We start from the raw sequence: 20,738 nt of genomic DNA on the forward strand, positions 1-20,738 counted from the left end.
ATATATCCGGGCGTGGTGGAGCATGCCTGTAATCCCAGCTACTCGTGAGGCTGAGGCAAGAGAATCGCTTGAACCCAGGGGGACGGAGGTTTCGGTGAGCCGAGATCGTGCCATTTTACTCCAGCTTAGGCAATAAGAGCAAAACTCCGTCTCAAAAAAAAAAAAAAGAAAACATTAAACTAGCCAAACAAAGCCAGGCACAAAAGGCCACATATCGTATGATTATCTTTATAGGACATGTCCAGAATAGGCAAATTCAGAGAAAGTTTAGTGGTTGCCAGCAGGTAGGGAGTAGACATGTAGAATTACTACTAAAGGATATAGGGTTTCTTTTTGAGATGATGAAAATGGTTTGGAATTAAATGATGGTGATTGTTGTACATTTTGTGACTATATTAAAATTTACTAAATTGTATACTTTATTTTAAAATTTTTTTATTTTTTTATTTTTTTTATTTTATTTTATTTTTTTTTTTGAGACAGGGTCTGTCTCTGTTGACCAGGCTGGAGTGCAATGGCACAATCTTGGCTCACTGCAACCTCTGTCTCCTCAAGCTATCCTCCCACCTCCCAGCCTTTTGAGTAGCTGGGACTACAGGCACAAGTCATTACACCCAGCTAATTTTTGTATTTTTTGTAGAGATGGGTTTTGCCATGTTGCTCAGGCTAGTCTCAAACTCCTGAGTTCAAGTGATTCCCCATGCCTTAGCCTCCCAAACTGCTGGGATACCAGCATGAGCCACTTCACCCAGCCAAATTGTATGTTTTAAAATGTGAATGTGGCCGGCAAAGTGGCTCACGCCTGTAATTCCAGCACTTTGGGAGGCTGAGGCAGGCGGATCACCTGAGGTCAGGAGTTACAGACCAGCCTGGCCAACATGGTGAAACTCCGTCTCTACTAAAAATACAAAAATTATCTGGGCATGGTGGCAGGTGCCTGTAATCCTAGCTACTTGGGAGGCTGAGGCAGGAGAATCACTTGAACCTGCAAGGTGGAGATTGCAGTGAGCAGAGATCCCGCCACTGTTCTCCAGTCTGGGCAACAAAGCGAGACTCTGTCTCAAAAATAAAATAAAATAAAATAATAAAAAAAGAGGGTGAATTCTATGTGAATTACTTCTCAATTTTTAATTTTATTTTTTGAGACAAGATCTCACTCTGTCACTCAGGCTGGAGTGCAGTGGTGTAATCATAGCTCACTGTAGTTTCAAACTCCTGGATTCAAGTGATCCCCTTGGCTGAGCCTCTTGAGTAGCTGGGACTACAGGCACATACCACCAAGCCCACTGTTTGTTTGTTTGTTCGTTTGTTTTCTGTACAGACAGAGTCTTGCTATGTTGTCCAGGCTGGTTTCAAACTCCTGGGCTCAAGCTATCCCCCTGCCTCAGCCTCCCAAAGTGCTGGGATTACAGGAATAAGTCACTGGGCTTGGTCTTTCAAAATGATTTTTTTAAAAAGCAAATACAAATACATGAATCCAGGGAGAGTCTCCAGACCAATAATAACCTTGACTGTGACTTCATCTATTCCCATAGTCTGGTAAGACTGGATCAACTCAGGGTACATGCTCTAATATCATTTTCTTTTTCTTAAATTGTAAAAATACTTTAAAAAATGATAAAGTTCATCTTGAAAAAAAGAGAAGAGTACCCATAATCTCACCATGTAATACAACGATTATTTTCTTTTTGTACATATTCTCTGATTGATAGTGATGTTTTCACAAACAGGACTAAAATAAGAATGTGCATTAAAGATGTTAAGGTATTTATCTTAATCAAGATACAAAACTCCAAATTTAGGAATTCCTACTTAGGAGACATTCACTGTATAAAATTAAAAATTGGGCTGGGTGTGGGGGCTCATGCCTGTAATCCCTGCACTTTGGGAGGCCAAGGCGGGAGGATCGCTTGAGCTCAGGAGTTCAAGCCTAGCCTGGGCAATAGTGATACCTCATCTCTACAAAAAAATTAAAAAGTAGCTAGGCATGGTGGTGCACTTAGTTCCAGCTACTCTGAAGGCTGAGCCCAGAGAATCGCTTGAGCCCAGGCGGTTGAGCTACGGTAAGCCATGATCTCGCCACCGCACTCCGGCCTGTGTGACAGAGTGAAACCCTGTTTCAAGAAAAAAAAAAAAATTCTAGGACATATGTAAAGCAAATATGTAACAAATTATTGACAGAATACTTAAGTTTTGCTAAGTGGGAAAATTTCATTATATAATTGCACAATCTTCCCTGCTAGTTCTTAGAATCTCCAGAATAGAAAATTCTAAATTCTAGGTAAGATCTCTGCTCTTGCTTCCTCACTGAAGATTCCTCAAGATGCGCCCCATAGCGGTGATCTCCCTGAAAATGCTGCCCCACCGTGGATGTGGGGACATTAGCTATGAAACAAATCAGCAGGGAACCCTAAAAAAATAAATAAATAACCAGCCCAGCAGGGTGGCTCATGCCTGTAATCCCAGCACTTTGGGAGGCCAAGGCGGGTGGATCACAAGGTCAGGAGATCGAGACCATCCTGGCTAACACAATGAAACCCCGTCTCTACTGAAAATACAAAAAATTAGCCGGGTGTGGTGGCGGGTGCCTGTAGTCCCAGCTACTAGGGAGGCTGAGGCAGGAGAATGGCATGAACCCAGGAGGTGGAGCTTGCAGTGAGCTGAGATCGCGCCACTGCACTCCAGCCTGGGGGACAGTTAGACTCTGTCTCAAAAAAACAAAAAACAAACAAACAAAAAAAACACCGCTGCACTCCCAAACTTCAAGTATGGTGGGGGTATGGGGAGCAATACAGCTTAATGGGAGGAATCTAATGTAGTGATTAAAACTATAGGTGCTGGGGTTGGATAGACCTGCTTCTGATTTCACTTGATTCACATTGATCAGCTGTGTGATACTGGCCAAATTACTTGGTCTCTCTGAGCCTCAGTTTCTTCATAGATGAAATGGGAATGGTAATGGTACTTCATAGGGTTTTGGTACAATTGCATTCGCCAATTTGTATAACATGCTTAGTTCAACAAACAAAGGTTGTTATTATTATGATCCAAAAATGCATTTTAAAAAGCCACCTACAAACCACCCACCCCACACCCACTTTCTCTATTTATCTACACAATGAACCCGTAGGGTGACTGCCACTTTCAGATGACATTCTACCCAGTCTTCTATGGATGTGGCCAAGAGACAGCCCAAGTGCTTGGTAAACAGTAGGTCCCAGAAAACATTTCCTGAATAAAATGAGCTTCAAGTTCCTTTGCTTAAAGCCTCCTCCCCCCTTTTCCTGATAATAAAGATTTTCTAAAGTATTAATTAATTTTAAACATATATATGTATATATCCATCAGAAAGTTAAAAAGAAAAGAGAAGTTGAAAAAAAAAAAAACCACTCAAATTCCCACCACCCAAAGGGCAATGTAACATTTTGGCATGTTTCTTTTTCATTGATTTTTACATTGTTAAGCTAATTTTATGCTTTATATAATTTGATATTCTACATTTTTCACTTAGCACATTATAAGCATTTCCTTGTCTGTGTTTTATAAATGACTTCAATGTATAGTGGGAATATTTACATTAACCATTTTCCCATTGTTAGATTTTTAGAATGTTTCCAATTTTTATTGCAAATTACATTTTCTTTTCTTTTCTTTTCTTTCTCTTTTTCTTTTTCTTTTTAGATGGAGTCTTGCTCTGTTGCCCAGGCTGGAGTGCAGTAGCGTGATCTTGGCTCACTGCAACCTCTGCCCCGCTGGGTTGAAGCCATTCTCGTGGCTCAGCCTCCCAAGTAGTTGGGACTACAGGCGCCCGCCACCACACATGCTAATTGTTGTATTTTTAGTAGAGATGGGGTTTTACCATGTTGGCCAGGCTAGTCTTGAACTCCCGACCTCAGGTAATCTGCCTGCCTTGGCCTCCTAAAGTGCTGGAATTACAGACCTGAGCCACCATGCCCAGCAGCAAATAATATTTCCTGAGTTTCAGAAACATATATATACAAACACACATATATATGTTGTATATGTATTATATATGTTTACATATGTATTATGAGCTCATGAAAGAATAGAAATGTGTGTGGGTAGAGATGTCTTTTGCCTTTGGGGCTGGGATTGTTGGTGAGATTCGGCAAGGACTTGTACTTTTATATTGCAAATTCCTTTTTTTTAATTATTTTTTATTGATAATGAGAAATCTTAATTATATAGATTTAGTGGATAAAAGGTGATGTTTTGATCTATGTATACAATGTGGGATAATTAAATCAGCATATTCCTTTATTGTTTAAATCCTTCATAGCAAACAAGGATAACTTTAGTATTACATGTTTAATCAAAGGAAGTAAGGAGGAGAGGAACGAAGGGAGAAAGGGAGGTAAAGAGGGGGGACAGGAAGGAAAAAGGGAGGAAGGAAAGAAAGGAAGAAGAGAAGGAGGGAAGGAAAGAAAACCCTTGCACCAATCCCATTTGTAAAGAGCCTGGGAGATCAAGAGCCAGGGAAGCAACTAAGCAATAGGTCCCCTTATATCTTTTATAGAACAAGGAAAAGCATAGATCTATAAATAACAAAGTAGGTGGATTTGTGATTCAGGTTCTCTGAGCAAAAAGGGAAATAGCGCACTGCAGACAATTGTATCTCAACTTACTGATTGATTTTGGATTCTGTTGTGTTTCCAGCTTTGTCTCTCAATTTGATGGTAATGTCCCCTCTTCTGATATTCTTGTTCCATGTTATAATGTCCACAAAATAATGATACACTGCAAAACAGAGAGAGAATACAGTAAGCGAGAGATACTACCCTGAAGGGTTGGTTCCTAAAAACTGAACCTCCCTAATCACTGAGTCTCTTCTTCTCTTTCTCTCTAGTTTCTCTGCAAAAATACAGGGCAGAAGTTTCTAATATTCCCTTCTCTTCTCTTTGGTAAAGATGGAATGAGTGCTAGCAGAGTTCACTGGTTTCCAGTAACCATGGTCAGGCATCATCGTTGAACCATTGTTTCCAGGTATTGTGAAGTCTCAAGGCCTGTGACTGAGTGTGGTTCACATCAATTCCTGCCCATTTTAGACTCAACCAACTAAGGGGCCATTTGGAGACCCTTCATGGCTGAGACAGCTTTCCACAATTTGGGCCATGTCTGCCAGCCTATCCAGCCTTCCTCATCCTTTTCCCAATCATGCCCAACCACTTGCACTCCCAGGACTGTGAAGGCTCCTGGGCCTTCACTCACCTGGGCACTCTTACTTTGCCAGCTCTGTGAGCCCACCTTTCAAGTTTCAGTTTAATGTCATTCTTCCAGGAGGCTTTCCCTGACCCCAGACTAAGTCAGGTCTCCTTTCTTGAAGTTCCTGCCATACTCTGGACTGCCCCCATTTTTACTCAGCACACTTGCCTGTATTTACAAAATGCAAGAAAGGATGACAATAAAAATAAAGTGGCATTCCCTAACCAGCAGACTCAGAGAAAAAAAAAAGTGGTAAATATGTGGGTACATCTATACAAATATTACCTGAATAATGTCTTATGGGTTTTGTTTTTTTTTTTTAAGATAAAATTAAAACACACTACAACAGGAACTAATCAGGGAGATGACAGTCCCACGAAGGAATAAGGTCAGTCCTGGATTTGCCATTTTATGGCCCAAGTTGCTCAGGGGCTTGCCCCATACAGACCAGGTAGGTGCCAAATCCTGGACTGCCACACATGGCTCCAAAGAAAGAGGGAAACCCAGTGATCCGCAGGCTTTTTTGTAAATTTTTTTTAAAGAGTCTCTCTATGTTGCTGGAGTGCAGTGGTGTAATCTCGGTTCACTGCAACCTCTGCCTCCTGGGTTCAAGCAATTCTCTGGCCTCAGCCTTCTGAGTATCTGGGATTACAAGTGAGCACCACCATGCCCGGCTAATTTTTGTATTTTGTTTTTGGATTTTTTTTTTTCTGTGTTTTTAATAGAGATGGGTTTTCACCATGTTGGCAAGGCTGGTCTCGAACTCCTGGCCTCAAGTGATCCGCCTGCCTTGGCCTTCCAAAGTGCTGGGATTACAGGCGCGAGCCACCATGCTCAGCCTGCAGGCTCTTTTAAAAGAGTTGCTCACACCTGGCATGGAGGCTCACACCTGTAATCCGAGCACTAAGGCAGGAGGATTGCTTGAGCCCAAGAGTTCAAGACAAGCCTACGCAACATAGTAAGACTCTGTCTCTAAAAGAAACAAACAAAAAAAAAGTTAGCTGAGCATGGTGGCACATGCCTGAAGTCCCAGCTACTTGGGAGGCTGAGGCAGGAGGATTGCTTGAGTCCAGGAGGTTGAGGCTGCAGTGCCCTATTATTGTGCCACCGCACTCCATCCTGGGTGACAGAACAAGACCCTGTCTCAAAAAAATAAAAAATTAAAATCGGCTAGGTGCGGTGGCTGATGCCTGTAATCCCAGCACTTTGAGAGACCAAGGAGGGCAGATTACCTGAGGTCAGGAGTTTGAGAACCAGCCTGGCCAACATGGCAAAACCCCATCTCTACTAAAAATACAAAAATTAGCCAGGCATGGTGGTGTGCACCTGTAGTCTCGGGTACTCGGGATGCTGAGGCAGGAGGATCGCATGAACCCAGGAGGCAGAGGTTGCAGTGAGTTGAGATTGCGCCACTGCTCTTCAGCTTGGGCAACAGAGTGAGACCCTGTCTCAAAAAATAAATAAAAAAAATAGTTGTTCCCAAGGAAAGTGAAAATGGGTACAACACTGTAGGAAAAACACATCTGCCCAGGGAAATTCTAGTTGCTTCCCAAGGCGTCTAATCATCAGCTGCCCCCTTTAATTCCCATCTGGAATACTAACCTCTCGAGGCCTTTAGGTCATCGTGTTTGCTTTAGAGCTGGAACTGACCTGTAGATATGGCTGACACCTGATTTTTCCTAGTCTCAATTTTATGTCTCTTGGGGAATCAAACAATTTTCTGGAAGATCTTAGTGATTAGAATGGTCATCCAGTGAAACTAACAACTCTGATTTGTTGAGATTTTATTAAATTAATATTTTTAAATTGCATCAGATTAAATCTAATATCCCAGAAGACAGGCATTATTACCCCCATTTGACCAGTCAGGACACTGAGACTCAGAGAAGTCAAATGACTTGACCAAGTGTTGCAGGAAGTCAGGGACCCCAAACAGAGGGACCGGCTGAAGCCATGGCAGAAGAACGTAAATTGTGAAGATTTCATGGACGTTTATTAGTTCCCCAAATTAATACTTTTATAATTTCTTATGCCTGTCTTTACTGCAATCTCTGAACATAAATTGTGAAGACTTCATGGACACTTATCACTTCCCCAATCAATATCCTTGTGATTTCCTACACCTGTCTTTACTTTAATCTCTTAATTCTGTCATCTTCTTCATAAGCTGGGGAGGATGAATGTCGCCTCAGGACCCTCTGATGATTGTGTCAACTGCACAAATTGTTTGTAAAACATGTGTATTTGAACAATATGAAACCTGGGCATCTTGAAAAAAGAACAGGATAACAGCAATGTTCGGCCGGGCGCTGTGGCTCACGCCTGTAATCCCAGCACTTTGGGAGGCCGAGGTGGGAGGATCACGAGGTCAGGAGATCGAGACCATCCTGGTCAACACGGTGAAACCCCGTCTCTACTAAAAATACAAAAATTAGCCGGGCGCGGTGGCGGGCGCCTGTAGTCCCAGCTACTCCGGAGGCTGAGGCAGGAGAATGGCGTGAACCCGGGAGGCGGAGCTTGCAGTGAGCCGAGATTGCGCCACTGCACTCCAGCCCGGGAGACAGAGCGAGACTCCGTCTCAGGAAAAAAAAAAAAAAAAAACAGCAATGTTCAGGGAACACCAGAGATAAGACTTCTGGCTGCCGGTGAGCCAGACGGAACAGAGCCATATTTCTCCTCTTTCAAAAGCAAATAGGAGAAATACGCTGAATTCTTTTTCTCAGCAAGGAACATCCCTGAGAAAGAGAATGCGCCCTGAGGGTAGGCCTATAAATGGCCCCTTAGAAGCGTGCAGCCTTTTATGGTCGAAGCCGAAGGGATGAAATAAGCCCCGGCCTCCTGTAGCGCTCCCAGGCTTATTAGGACGAGGAAATTCCCACCTAATAAATTTTGGTCAGACAGGTTGTCTGCTCTCAAACCCTGTCTTCTAAATAAGATGTTATCAATGACAATGTGTGCCTGAAACGTCATTAGCAATTCTAATTTCACCCCATCCGGTGGTCCTGTGATCTCGCCCTGCCTCCACTTGCTTTGTGATATTTTATTACCTGGTGAAGTATGTGATCTCTGTGACCCACACCCTATTCATGCACTCCCTCCCCTTTTGAAAATTGCTAATAAAAACTTGCTGGTTTTACAACTTGGGGAACATCACGGATCCTGCCGACATGTGATGTCTCCTCAGGACACCCAGCTTTAAATTTCTCTCTCTTGTGCTCTTTCCCGTTATTTCTCAAACCAGCCGAGACACTTAGGAAATAGAAAAGAACCCATGTAACCATCGGGAGCAGGTCCTCCTGATAACAAAGGTCCCACAGCTATTATGTGGTAGACTCAGGAGTCAACCTCGGCCCTTCCAGCTCCAAAGTTGATGCTTCATCATGGCCCGTATTTGCCAAGAAGTAGCCAGGAAGCTGAGACTCAGCCATCCTCAAAATAAGAGGCAAAAGTCAACAACCACATTCACCACTCACTGCAGAATGGGTTCTCCTCAGCTGTGTCAAAGAATGCCTTCGTCATTGGAGGATCTTTCTCCCTTAAATAGTCTTTCCAATTATCAGCACGATAGCCTATAAAACAAGTTTAAAAATTGTAAGATTAGCATGTATTATATAAACGTAAAAGCAACTAAGGTAGCAAGAACATTGAGTTTGACTGTATCCACCACTTCTGAGAGAAACTCCCTCCACCTCCATTCCCCATGGTGAGGGCCTGCAGGGTGACCCATCTTGCTGGCCAACCCTGTTCCTAAGAGCTGAAGGGCCCTCCAGTGGTTTTCCCCCTTTACTGGTTATCAGTAGCAAGGTGGGGGGGTGCGGGGTGTGGCACACACTGGTGTGGACTAAAAATAACACTGACGTTTTTCAGTAATATATTCATTTTCTAGATTAAAACAGATTCAAGTTCATACGTAAAATAGCATCACTCTTGCAAAGCAATGTGCTTTCTTTTTTTTTTTTCTTTTTTTTTTTTTTCTTTTCTTGAGACGGAGTCTCACTCTGTCACCCAGACTGGAGTGCAGTGGCTGGATCTCAGCTCACTGCAAGCTCCACCTCCCAGGTTTACGCCATTCTCCAGCCTCCCGAGTAGCTGGGACTACAGGCGCCCACCACCTCACCTGGCTAGTTTTTTGTATTGTTTTTAGTAGAGACAGGGTTTCACCATGTTAGCCAGGATGGTCTCAATCTCCTGACCTCGTGATCCGCCCATCTCAGCCTCCCAAAGTGCTGGGATTACAGGCTTGAGCCACCGCGGCCGGCCCTAAGCAGTGTGCTTTCTTGAAGAACGACAATGGGGCCCCTACATTGCATAGACCTGGGCTTGCCATATGACTGTGTCACTAAGCAGGTGAGTGTCCTCCTTTGTGTGCTGTCCAGAGGGGCCTCTTTCTCTCCTCTGTCCCTAGCCCTAGAGAATGGCCTTCACATTCTGCCTTAATTGATCCAGGGTGGGACCCAGGCATCAGTATTGTGTTAAAACTCCTTAGGTGATTCGAAAGCACAATCAAGGTTGAGAATCCCTTGTCTATACCATGCCCTGCTGTTAACTTGGATTTTTCCTTTTGGAAAAAAATAGAAAATCCTCATGGCCATCCAGTTTCAAAGTCCTAACCACCTAGAATATCTGTACTAATCCCTAGCGAATGAATATCCAAGCAGCCTCCACAATATCTATTACCTCACTCCACCTGCTGTAGGTGCACACAAGAGCTGGAATGTGGAGTGAGGATATTTACACAGACATGAATCTGTGAAAAAGTTCACTTGGCAGGAGGGTCTCTGGGCTTATTGTGGACCCTCTCCCAGCAGAGAGGTTGTATGCACAGAGAGGGTATTGCTGTCCCCACAGGAGCAGGCTATGTAGAGTGACTGTACCCTGGGTAAGCTTGGAAACTCTTCTGGAACCTTCTTTTCCACGCTAGAATAGAGGGTCCAGGGAGATTGTACTGCCTTCTGGATGGAATACTCTACAGTTGCTTTTCTTTTCTTTTTTCTTTTCTTTTTCCCTTTGTTTTTTGTTTTTTGAGATGGAGTTTCACTCCTGTTGCCCAGGCTGGAGTGCAATGGTGCGGTCTCGGCTCACTGAATCCTCCACCTCCCAAGTTCAAGCGATTCTCCTGCCTCAGCCTCCCAAGTAGCTGGGATTACAGGCACGCATCACCACACCCAGCTACTTCTTGTATTTTTGTAGAGACAGGGTTTCACCATTTTGCCCAGGCTGGTCTCGAACTCTTGACCTCAAGTGATCCTCCCGCCTCGGCCTCCCAAAGTGCTGGGATTACAGGCGTGAGCCCACTGTGCCCAGCAGAAAAACAAGTTTTTAATACAATTGTGGGGCCAGTTTTTACATGATAAAGTGGTTCTGGGATTCATACCAAAAATTAGTTCTTTGTGAATCAGAGAGGAAACTGCTTGTTGGACTTACCCAGAAGGGGACAAGACTCATTCTGTGATGCACCACAGCTGACACACTTGCCATTCCTATAATCCCGGTAGGAGTCACAGGGGTATGCAGTGATGGCACAGCTGTCTCTCAGGGAAGACAGGTACAGGTATACAGACCTCTGGTGGTCACATTTAAAATACTGAAATCCTTGGTTGTAAAGGAAGTGATGAAAGAGTAGAGCAGTTGAAGCATTTAATAATACTATATCACATATTTTACACACACACTTATTTCTCATCTGGCCCTGTGCCGTCCGTTTCAGTGCATTTTATTTCATTTAATCTTTATAAAATCCCATAGATAAGAATTCATGCTGGCAAGTGGGAGGAGAAAAGATGAAATCAAATTAAGGTTGTGGCAAGAATTAGGGCAAATATGCTTTGGTGAAAGACCTTGGGCCAGGCGCAGTGACTGATGCCTGTAATCCCAGCACTTTAGCCGGCCAAAGCAGGTGGATCACCTGAGGTCAGGAGTTTGAGACCAGCCTGGCCAACATGGAGAAACCCCGTCTCTACTAAAAATACAAAAATTAGATGGGCGTGGTGGCGGGCACCTATAGTCCCAACTACTCAGGAGGCTGAGGCAGGGAGAATCGCTTGAACCCGGGAGGCAGAGGTTGCAGTGAGCTGAGATTGTGCCACTGCACTCCAGCCTGGGCAACAGAGTGAGACTCCATCTCAGAAAAAAAAGAAAGAAAGAAAAAAAGAAAGACCTTGATCGCTCATGTAGCAATTGAGGTATCTTTCACTGCCATCCAATGCTTGATCCACAGATTGCCTGCATCATAATCACGCTTGTTAAAATACAGAGTTCAGGTCCAGCCTTAAATACTTCTAATTCAGAGGAGGTGCAGGCATCAGCATTTTAACAAACACTGTCCCCTGTTTTCCACGTGGTCCTGAAGCATGTAAGTTTGAAAGCCGCTGGTCTAACATTGCAGGGCTACTTCAGACTACAAAGATGCTGTGTCTGCTCATCAAGCTGACATCCACCCATGGTGAGGGTGTTTGGGTCCAAGACCAACCTCCCCTAGGTCATGGGGAATCAGAAGGAATTACCAAAATTGTTATCATAAAAGTAAATTGCTGGCCGGGCGCAGTGGCTCATGCCTATAATCCCAGCACTTTGGGAGGCTGAGATGGGCAGATCATGAGGTCAAGAGTTCAAGACCAGCCTGACCAACATGGTGAAAGCCTGTCTCTACAAAAAATACAAAAATTAGCCGGGCATGGTGGCACATGCCTGTAATCCCAGCTACTTGGGAGGGTGAGGCAGGAGAATCTCTTGAACCTGGAAGGTGGAGGTTCCAGTGAGCCAAGATCGAGCCACTGCACTCCAGCCTGGGTGACAGAGGAAGACTCTGCCTCAAAAAAAAAAAAGAAATTGCGAATCATTAACTAGTTCCTCTTCATTCTGCCTTTTCATGATATATTTACTTAGAGAAAGGTCGAAAAACGCAAACAACTAGCTTCAGTTATGGAGTTCTCTCACTCCCCTGCCACATTTATTATCAGAATTTTCAAACAGGCACAAAAATCGAGAGAAGGATACAAAGAACCCTCATGCCCATATCATCCCCGCTCCAGTAATTCAGTGATTATCAAAATTCTCCCATTCTTATTCCACTTACTCTCCAGCATTGCAGCATTTAAAAACCAATCTTTCACTGTTACATACCACTACTAGATCTAATCAAGTACTAGCTTCTAGCTTTTCTTTGAGATGGAGTCTGGCTTTGTTGCCCAGGCTGGAGTGCAGTGGCATGATCCTGGCTTACTGTAACCTCCGCCTCCCGGGTTCAAACAACTCTCCTGCCTCAGCCTCCCGAGTAGCTGAGATTATAGGCTTGTACCACAACTTCTGGCTAATTTTGCATTTTTAGTAGATACGGGGTTTCACCATGTTACCCAGGCTGGTCTCTCAGCCTCCCAAAGTGCTGGGATTTCAGGCATGAGCCACCATACCCGGCTGAGTACTAGCTTCTATCTTGAATAGAATAACTTTGACTCTGCTTTTCTCAGTGTACAGACTTTGCCTATTTAGTTCACCAGGATAGTTGAACTATTATACTGTTCTGAACTGTTATACTATACTGAACTGTTCTCCTATAGTTCCAGATCCTAACACCGTGCCAGACACATGGCAAATTAATAGGTATTTGTTGGATGAATGAATGGATGCAACCTCTAGCGGGTTCTGCTGTTTGCTGAAACCCCTCTGCTTTATTTCTGCTCGAGGGTTTATTTATTTATTTATTTATTATTTTATTTTATTTTTTTTTTTTTGAGATGGAGTCTCGCTCTGTCGCCCAGGCTGGAGTGCACTGGCGAGATCTCGGCTCACTGCAAGCTCCGCCTCCTGGGTTCACTCCATTCTCCTGCCTCAGTCTCCTGAGTAGCTGGGACTACAGGCGCCCACCACCACGCCCAGCTAATTTTTTGTATTTTTAGTAGAGACGGGGTTTCACCATGTTAGCCAGGATGGTCTCGATCTCCTGACCTTGTCATCCACCTGTCTCAGCCTCCCAAAGTGCTGAGATTACAGGTGTGAGCCACCGCGCCCGGCTACTCGAGGGTTTAACTAGAAGTCTGGTTCTTACGAGCTTCCTCAGTCTGGTACTGTTCAGTGCCAATAATCCCAACAACTGCCGAAAACTCAAGAGCAAGAGTCATTCGGATCCTGCCACATTTTTTATTCATGTCAAAAGCAACGGGGCCTGGCACTGCACAGAAACCAGGCAGGCAATCAAGAGAGACATGGGGGACACCTGCCAGATGTTGAAGGTCATTGGAAAATACAACTGCTCAGTAGTTCTAAAATGCCATTTCTGGACTAGTGCTGGTTTATGACAATGTGTTCACGAGTCTGTAGCAGAGTGTGGGAACCACACAGATGAGACTGAATATTTCATTAAGCTAACTGCAATTAATGTAAAGTTCTGCATGTTCTGGTTTTATGTCCTTTCTTTTGTGGGTGTATGTGTTAAAATGCCCTTTATTATGAAATAATGGTGATGATAGATGTATTTTTGTGGTTTAGGATCTTTTCCTAACTCAGCAAATTAAGCGTGTTTTCAAATATTTTAAAACCAGAAATGTATACATTGTACTTATAACCGCTGAAATAAAACAATCAGAAACACTATCGGCAGCCAGGCATGGTTGTCTGTGCTGGGCCCCTGTTGACTTCAGTAAGGATGGCACCAGGTTCAAAAGGCTAAAGAAGAGACCTAGAGCCAGTGAAAAATACCTACAGTTTATTGGAGGAACTTACATACAGGGACAGTCCAGTGGCAACAGGTCAGACAGGAGAACTGTAACCACTTGTAAGAAGCATGCAGCTTATATAGCATCTTCACTTAGCACCCTCATCCCACCCAGCAACCTCCACATGGCAACCCTCATTACTGAAGTGTTGCTGTCAGCTGTGTCTGCCGTAAGGGTCGTTCTCGGGGTATGCTGACGTTATTGATGTCAGGTGTAGCTCACACTTGTAATCCCAGGACTTTGGGAGGCCAAGGCAGGAGGATCACAAAGAAGGAAGAGAAAGGAAGGAAGGGGAAGGGGAAGGGAAGGGAGAAGGGAAGGGAGAGGAAGGAAGGAAAGAAGGAAGGAAGAGAGAGCAAGGAAGAAAGGAAGGAAGGAAGGGAATGAAGAAAGAAGGAAGCAAGGAGAGAGAGAAAAAAAGAAAGAAGGGAGGGAGGGAGAAAGAGAGAGGGAAAGAAAGAAAGAGAGAGAGAGAAAGAAAACGATGACGACGAAGAAGAAGGTCGTCATATTCTGTCAGTCACCTCACTTTTATGTTGCCCTCTAACTCCCCATTTATGTTTTTGAGATTTTTCTCATTGTAAAAGTAATATATAATTATTTGAAAAACACAAAATGATAGGAAATAGTGATGCAAAAACACCTAAAAGTCTGATATCAACAGATTGCCCGTAATAACTATTTGGAGCATTTACTTTCAGTCTTTTGATCCAGATTTACATCTGTACAAATACAGATTTTAAAAAATTGGCATTGTATTATATGGTTTTGTCTTTTTCACTTACCACATTGTAAGAATTTTTATTAATCTCTGAAAACGTGACTTTTAAGAATTATATTTTCTGTGAGCATACCATAATTCATTTAATAATATTTGTAAGCTGGACATTTAAATGATTTTGAAAGCTGTAATTATTATAAATAATGTTATGTTGAACATATTTGCACTCTAATTCTTGTCTCCATTTTCCATTATTTCTCTAGGAGCGATTTCCAGGTGTGGAATTTCTAGGTCAAAGACATACCTTTTCAGGAGAGAGAAATAATTCATAATAGTTTTCAAACATGTGGCTATAGTTTTAAAAGCAGTATATTTGAGTTATAATTTATAATTTATATTTATACTACCTGTATCTTCTCAGGAAGTTTGTTTTCTATTAAAAATTACTACATGTAGAATAATGTCAGATTTTAAACATATGCCTTTTTCTTTTCTTTTTTTTTTTTTTTTTTTTTGAGACAGGTCTCACTCTGTTGCCTAGGCTACAGGGCAGCGGCATGATCATGGCTCACTGCAACCTCTGCTTCCCAGGCTCAAGCAATCCTCCCACCTCAGCCTTCTGAGTAGCTGAGCCCACGAGTGTGCCACAACACCCAGCTAATTTTGTTTTTAGTTTTTGTAGAGATGGCGTCTCCCCTCCGTTGCCCAGGCTAATCTTGAACTCCTGAGCTCAAGCAATCTTCCCACCTTGGCCTCGCAAAGTGCTGGGATTACAGGTGTGCACCACTGCACCTGGCCAAAATATGCCTTTTTATTTTTTTATTTTTTATTTTTTGAGATGGAGTTTCACTCTTGTTGCCCAAGCTGGAGTGCAGTGGCGCGACCTCGGCTCACTGCAACCTCTGCCTCCCAAGTTCAAGCGATTCTCCTGCCTCAGCCTCCTGAGTAGCTGGGACTACAGGCATGCGTCACCACACCTGGTTAATTTTTTGTATTTAGTAGAGATGGGGTTTCACTATGTTGGCCAGGCTCGTCTCAAACTCCTGGCCTCAGGTGATCCACCCGCCTCGGCCTCCCAAAGTGCTAGGATTACAGGCATAAGCCACCATGCCCGGCCTCCAAATATGCCTTTTTATACCACTATTTTACAAAATATAAAGTATCCGCGCTTACCTCCAAATATTGTTTTGGGGCAGCCAGGTTGATCCAATCCTCCATTTGGGTAGAAGTCTATATTTCCTAATGGCTCCTTGTAGCCCAGTGCTAAAAGAGAACACATTCTGCTTTTACACTGCTTTGAATTTTTCCCATCTCACAGCTCATTTGCCTGCCGGATATAAGCAAGAATTCTATTATTGTTGTTGTTATATAATTATTGTTATACCTATGTAAGTGGTTTGCCCAAAGTCACCCAGCTAGTTAGTTAGAAGGCAATGATTTCCAACAAGGTAACTGTGAAGATGGCCAGGAATTTACTTCCAATATTTCTAACGGCCTAAGGGAGTTTAGTCACTCATCCACTGCAAGGCTGATAAAATGATACATTTCTTCTTTTTTTTTTTTTAGATGGAGTCTTACTTTGTTGCCCAGGCTGGAGTGCAGTGGCGCAATCTCGGCTCACCACAACCTCCACCTCCTGGGTTCAAGGGATTCTCCTGCCTCAGCCTCCCGAGTAGCTGGAATTACAGGCATGTGCCATGATGAACGGCTAATTTTTTGTATTTTTAGTACAGACGGGGTTTCACCACGTTGGCTAGGCTGGTCTTGAACTCCTGACCTCGTGATCCATCCGCATCAGCCTCCCAAAGTGCTAGGATTACAGGCGTGAGCCACTGTGCCCAGCCCTGTTTCTTCCTTATATTTGGCTGCAACCCTTTAATTGTCTGGTGCTTCCGAGCCTCTATTTGCATTTGTATAACAAATGAATAGGAGACAGGAAAAAATGAATTTTTACTTAGTAGGTAAAATCTTTAAATATTTGAGATCTAGGGTGGTAAAAAGATTGGAACTACTTCTAGAAAATGAGGACCTAGAAATGTATACATAGTTCAGGTGCAGTGACTCACGCCTATAATCCCAGCACTTTGGGAGGCTGAGGTGGGAGAATTGAGACCAGCCTGGGCAAAATGCCAAAACCCTGTCTCTACAAAAATTAGCCAGGCATTGTGGTGTGTGCCTGTAGTCCCAGCTACTCAAGGGGCTGAGGTGGGAGGATCTCTCGAGCTAGGAGGAGGAGGTTGCAGTGAGCCAAAAGCGTGACTGCACTCCAGCCTGGGTGACAGAGCCAGACCCTGTCTCAAAAAATGATAATAATAAAAATTTTAAAAAGTATGTATAGATTTAATAACTGTTTATTGTCTTTATTAAACCCCCAATCAGTAATGTGCTTGATTTAATATAAATTAAATAATTTAATGTAGGTGTACATCTATATGCACATGTATATACATAATGCATCGTGGTAATAATAATAATAGTTATTATATATTGGGAACCCACATGTGTCTGTGGGCATGGTACTAGGTGTTTCACAATGCAAAGTGGCCATTGGTAAATTCAGATGAAACAACTTAGGTGAAGATATGGGACTAGGCATGGTGGCTCACACCTATAATCCTAGCACTTTGGGAGGCCAAGGCAGAAGGATCATTTGAGCTCAGGAGTTTGAGACCAGCCTGGGCAACATAGTGAGACCTCATCTCTACCAATGAAAAAGAAAGGAAGCTCAGAGGACTTAAGGAACTAACATGACATCACTAGAAAGGGCAAAACCTGGGATCTGAATCTACATCTGCCTGATGGCAAAACTATACCCTCTCCTTCAAAATTCACTTCCCAAAAATAATTGCTCTATTCTATTCCATCAAGCATTAAAATGTACTTTGCAGATTTCATAGTAAGAATGCCACTGTTTCACAAAGAGACAATTTCTTTCAAGGCAAATAACTGTTGAATACCACACCAGAATGCCCATGAGAGATGGCAAGGGTTTTTTTAGGTGGTTGTATCATGAAGAGAATGTCCGATTAAATGATCATTCTGCTGTTTCCTCAATCCTCCCCAAGTTCCTACTCCAGCTCTTCTCCCAGACATCTGGATATAGGTAACCATCCTTGAGTATCACCCAACCCCACATGACATGTATCCAATCCCAGACACAAAAACAGCGCCGTGAAAGACAGAAATGGGCCAGCTGCAGTGGCTCACGCCTGTAATCCCAGCACTTTGGGAGGCTGAACTGGGAGGATCGACTGGTCAGCCTGGACAACAATGCAAGACCCCCATCTCTACAAAAAGAAGAAAAATTTAAAAATTTAAAAATTAAAGATGGCCAGGCACAGTGGCTCACGCCTGTAATCCCAGCATTTTAGAAGGCCAAGGTGGGTGGATCACCTGACCTCAGGAGTTTGAGACTAGCCCGGCCAACAGAGTGAAACCCTGTCTCTAGTAAAAACACAAAAATTAGCTGGGAATGGTGGTGAGTGCCTGTAATCCCAGCTACTTGGGAGGCTGAGGCAGGAGAATTGCTTGAACCCAGGAGGCAGGGGGTTGCAGTGAACCAAGATCGTGCCACTGCACTCCAGCCTGGGCAGCAAGAGTGAAACTCTGTCTCAGAAATAAAATAAAATAAAATAAAAATAAAGACAGCCATGACCAAGAAGATCTGCAGAGAGCCAGAGAGCTGTAGGTGCATCAGAGTCACTCTGTGTGGAGAGATTTAACACCTGCAGCTCAAGAAAATAAAAAGAACAAACAACACCAAGAAATAATGCATGCAAACCCAGTCACACATAGGAAAACACTTATCTTCATGTTGAGAAAATTAGCCTGTCCTTCATTGAGCATGATAATTCCTTTAAAAATATGAAGAGACCATGGGATAATCATCCATGCTCTAGTACAAGGTCCTGGGTGCCTACATTAAACCAGCTTCCCTCAATATTTCTGTGGATTTGGAACCCTGCCCGGAAAAAAAAGTAGGGATCTACAGGAACCTGATCTGCTCCTACGTGATGATCTCTCCCCGGGAGAGACTCTTTAGGAGCTTAAGGGTAGTCACTGGCCCACAAGGAAAGGAGCGTTACCATCAATGTCGGAATGGATGACATCAACAAACTGTGCATCACTGGGATCTAATCTGTCTTGGTGAGGTTTCCCGTTGAATAAAGGGCCCGCAGGGTCGAGGCCTGGAAGGAAAACAGAGTCACTTGGCAGCCCCACACCATGAGTCACCTGCGACCGGGCCTTTGATCCTTCTGGATGAGGGTGGCTCCCAGGCTGCAGGGCACCCTCAGGTGGGCGAGCACTCACACTCCCGTCCCACTTGGCCAGGACTCCTTTCCATGGCTCTGCAGCTTGTTCCCGCAGTGGAGATGGTTACCCTGGCTGTGCCCCTGAGAATGGCATCCAGATTCCATCAGGGGCATGTCTCATGCAGAGCTCAACTGTAGGGAATGCACACGTGTATGAGGTTCAAGGGGTGGGGACAAACGGGGGTTCCTCAGGAAAAAAGCACCAAAGGATGCATTAAAAAGAAAAGAGCAGGCTGGGCGCAGTGGCTCTCACCTGTAATCCCAGCACTTTGGGAGGTCAAGGCAGGGGGATCACAAGGTCAAGAGATCAAGACTGCCGGGCGCGGTAGCTCACGCCTGTAATCCCAGCACTTTGGGAGGCCAAGGCAGGCGGATAACAAGGTCAGGAGATCGAGACCATCCTGGCTAACACGGTGAAACCCCGTCTCTACTAAAAATACAAAAAATTGAGCCAGGAGAATGGCGTGAACCTGGGAGGCGGAGTTTGCAGTGAGCCGACATTGTGCCACTGCACTCCAGCCTGGGCGATAGAGCGAGACTCCGTCTCAAAAAAAAAAGAGATCAAGACCATCCTGGCCAATATGGTGAAATCCTGTCTCTACTAAAAATACAAAAAAATTAGCTGGGCATGGTGGTGTGTGCCTGTAGTCCTAGCTACTCGGGAGGCTGAAGCAGGAGAATCGCTGGAACCCGGAGGCAGAGCTTGCAGTGAGCTGAGATCGCTCCAGCCTGGCAACAGAGCAAGGCTCCGTCTCAAAAAAAAAAAAAAAGAAAGAAAAGAGCAGGTGCTATACTCATCTTTATCCTACTTTAGATGACCCAGAAACCTCACTCAGCCCTTCCTTTTTGTTATTAATAAATAAAGAACTTCCACTCTTATTCATATATGCTAGCTCATTTGATCCACATTGCAAACCTGTGAGAGAGGCAGGGTAACTATTATTATTTTCCAGATGAATGAACTGTGATTCAGGAAGATCAAGAGCCTTGATCAGAACACAGCCTCTTAATGCAACCACTTCTATCTGTTGAGCTCTTGGTTTCACTGCCCTGAGTTTAGCAAGCTTGGCAGGAAAGGGCGAAACTCACTGGTCAGGCCAGGTATCAGGTTAGGTATTGAAGAGGGAAACAAAGTGGGTGTCAATCCCTGCAGAATTGACCCACTCTATAAATGCCTAAACCGGTTTCTCGCCCTTGGTCAATGTTATTTGGGTGTTCCTCACCATCACTATGAAGCAGCTGGAAAAACAGGACAGAAGCTCCTATGATGTTGTAACCACAAAATAAAGATTAAACAACAACAAGAAAAAGCCGGGCGCGGTGACTCACGCCTGTACTCCCAGCACTTTGGGAGGCCGAGGTGGGCGGATCACGACGCCAAGAGGTCAAGACCATCCTGGCTAACATGGTGAAACCCCGTCTCTATTTAAAAAAAAAAAAAAAAAAAGTTAGCTGGGCATGGAGGTGGGCACCTGTAGTCCCAGCTACTCGGGAGGCTGAGGCAGGAGAATCAATTGGACCCAGGAGGCAAAGGTTGCAGTGAGCTGAGATCATGGCACTGCACTTCAGCCTGGGTGACACAACAAGACCCTATCTCCAAAAAAAAAGGAAAAAAAGGTCTGGTTTACCAGATCCCTACCTGGAGTGAAGAAGGTTTCGAGGGAAGTTTTCCTTGAAGTTTTTGTCTGTGAATGTCATTTTATATCTCCTATCCCCTGGTGTTACATATAAAATGCAAGAGATAGCATCTTTGCCTTTATTTCCTAAGTT

General features: G+C 43.9%; 1 protein-coding gene across 2 annotated transcripts in view; it reads right to left on the reverse strand.

Annotated features, from left to right (window-relative positions):
• The window catches only part of LIPH (lipase, member H), a 62,421-nt gene that overhangs the window by 11,820 nt on the left and 29,863 nt on the right, over positions 1-20,738 (reverse strand). Inside the window, exons 4-8 of one of the 2 annotated variants that reach the window (XM_011981875.1) lie at positions 18,741-18,842; positions 15,829-15,918; positions 10,648-10,815; positions 8,697-8,792; positions 4,647-4,758 (exon numbers count right to left, since the gene is read on the reverse strand). In XM_011981875.1, the coding sequence (XP_011837265.1) occupies positions 4,647-4,758; positions 8,697-8,792; positions 10,648-10,815; positions 15,829-15,918; positions 18,741-18,842 (568 nt within the window). The remainder of the gene's footprint in view (positions 1-4,646; positions 4,759-8,696; positions 8,793-10,647; positions 10,816-15,828; positions 15,919-18,740; positions 18,843-20,738) is intronic. The other variant, XM_011981876.1, reaches the window with a different exon arrangement.

Source organism: Mandrillus leucophaeus, unplaced genomic scaffold (genome assembly GCF_000951045.1).
Source record: "Mandrillus leucophaeus isolate KB7577 unplaced genomic scaffold, Mleu.le_1.0 Scaffold231, whole genome shotgun sequence".
In the NCBI taxonomy this organism is placed as follows: domain Eukaryota; kingdom Metazoa; phylum Chordata; class Mammalia; order Primates; family Cercopithecidae; genus Mandrillus; species Mandrillus leucophaeus.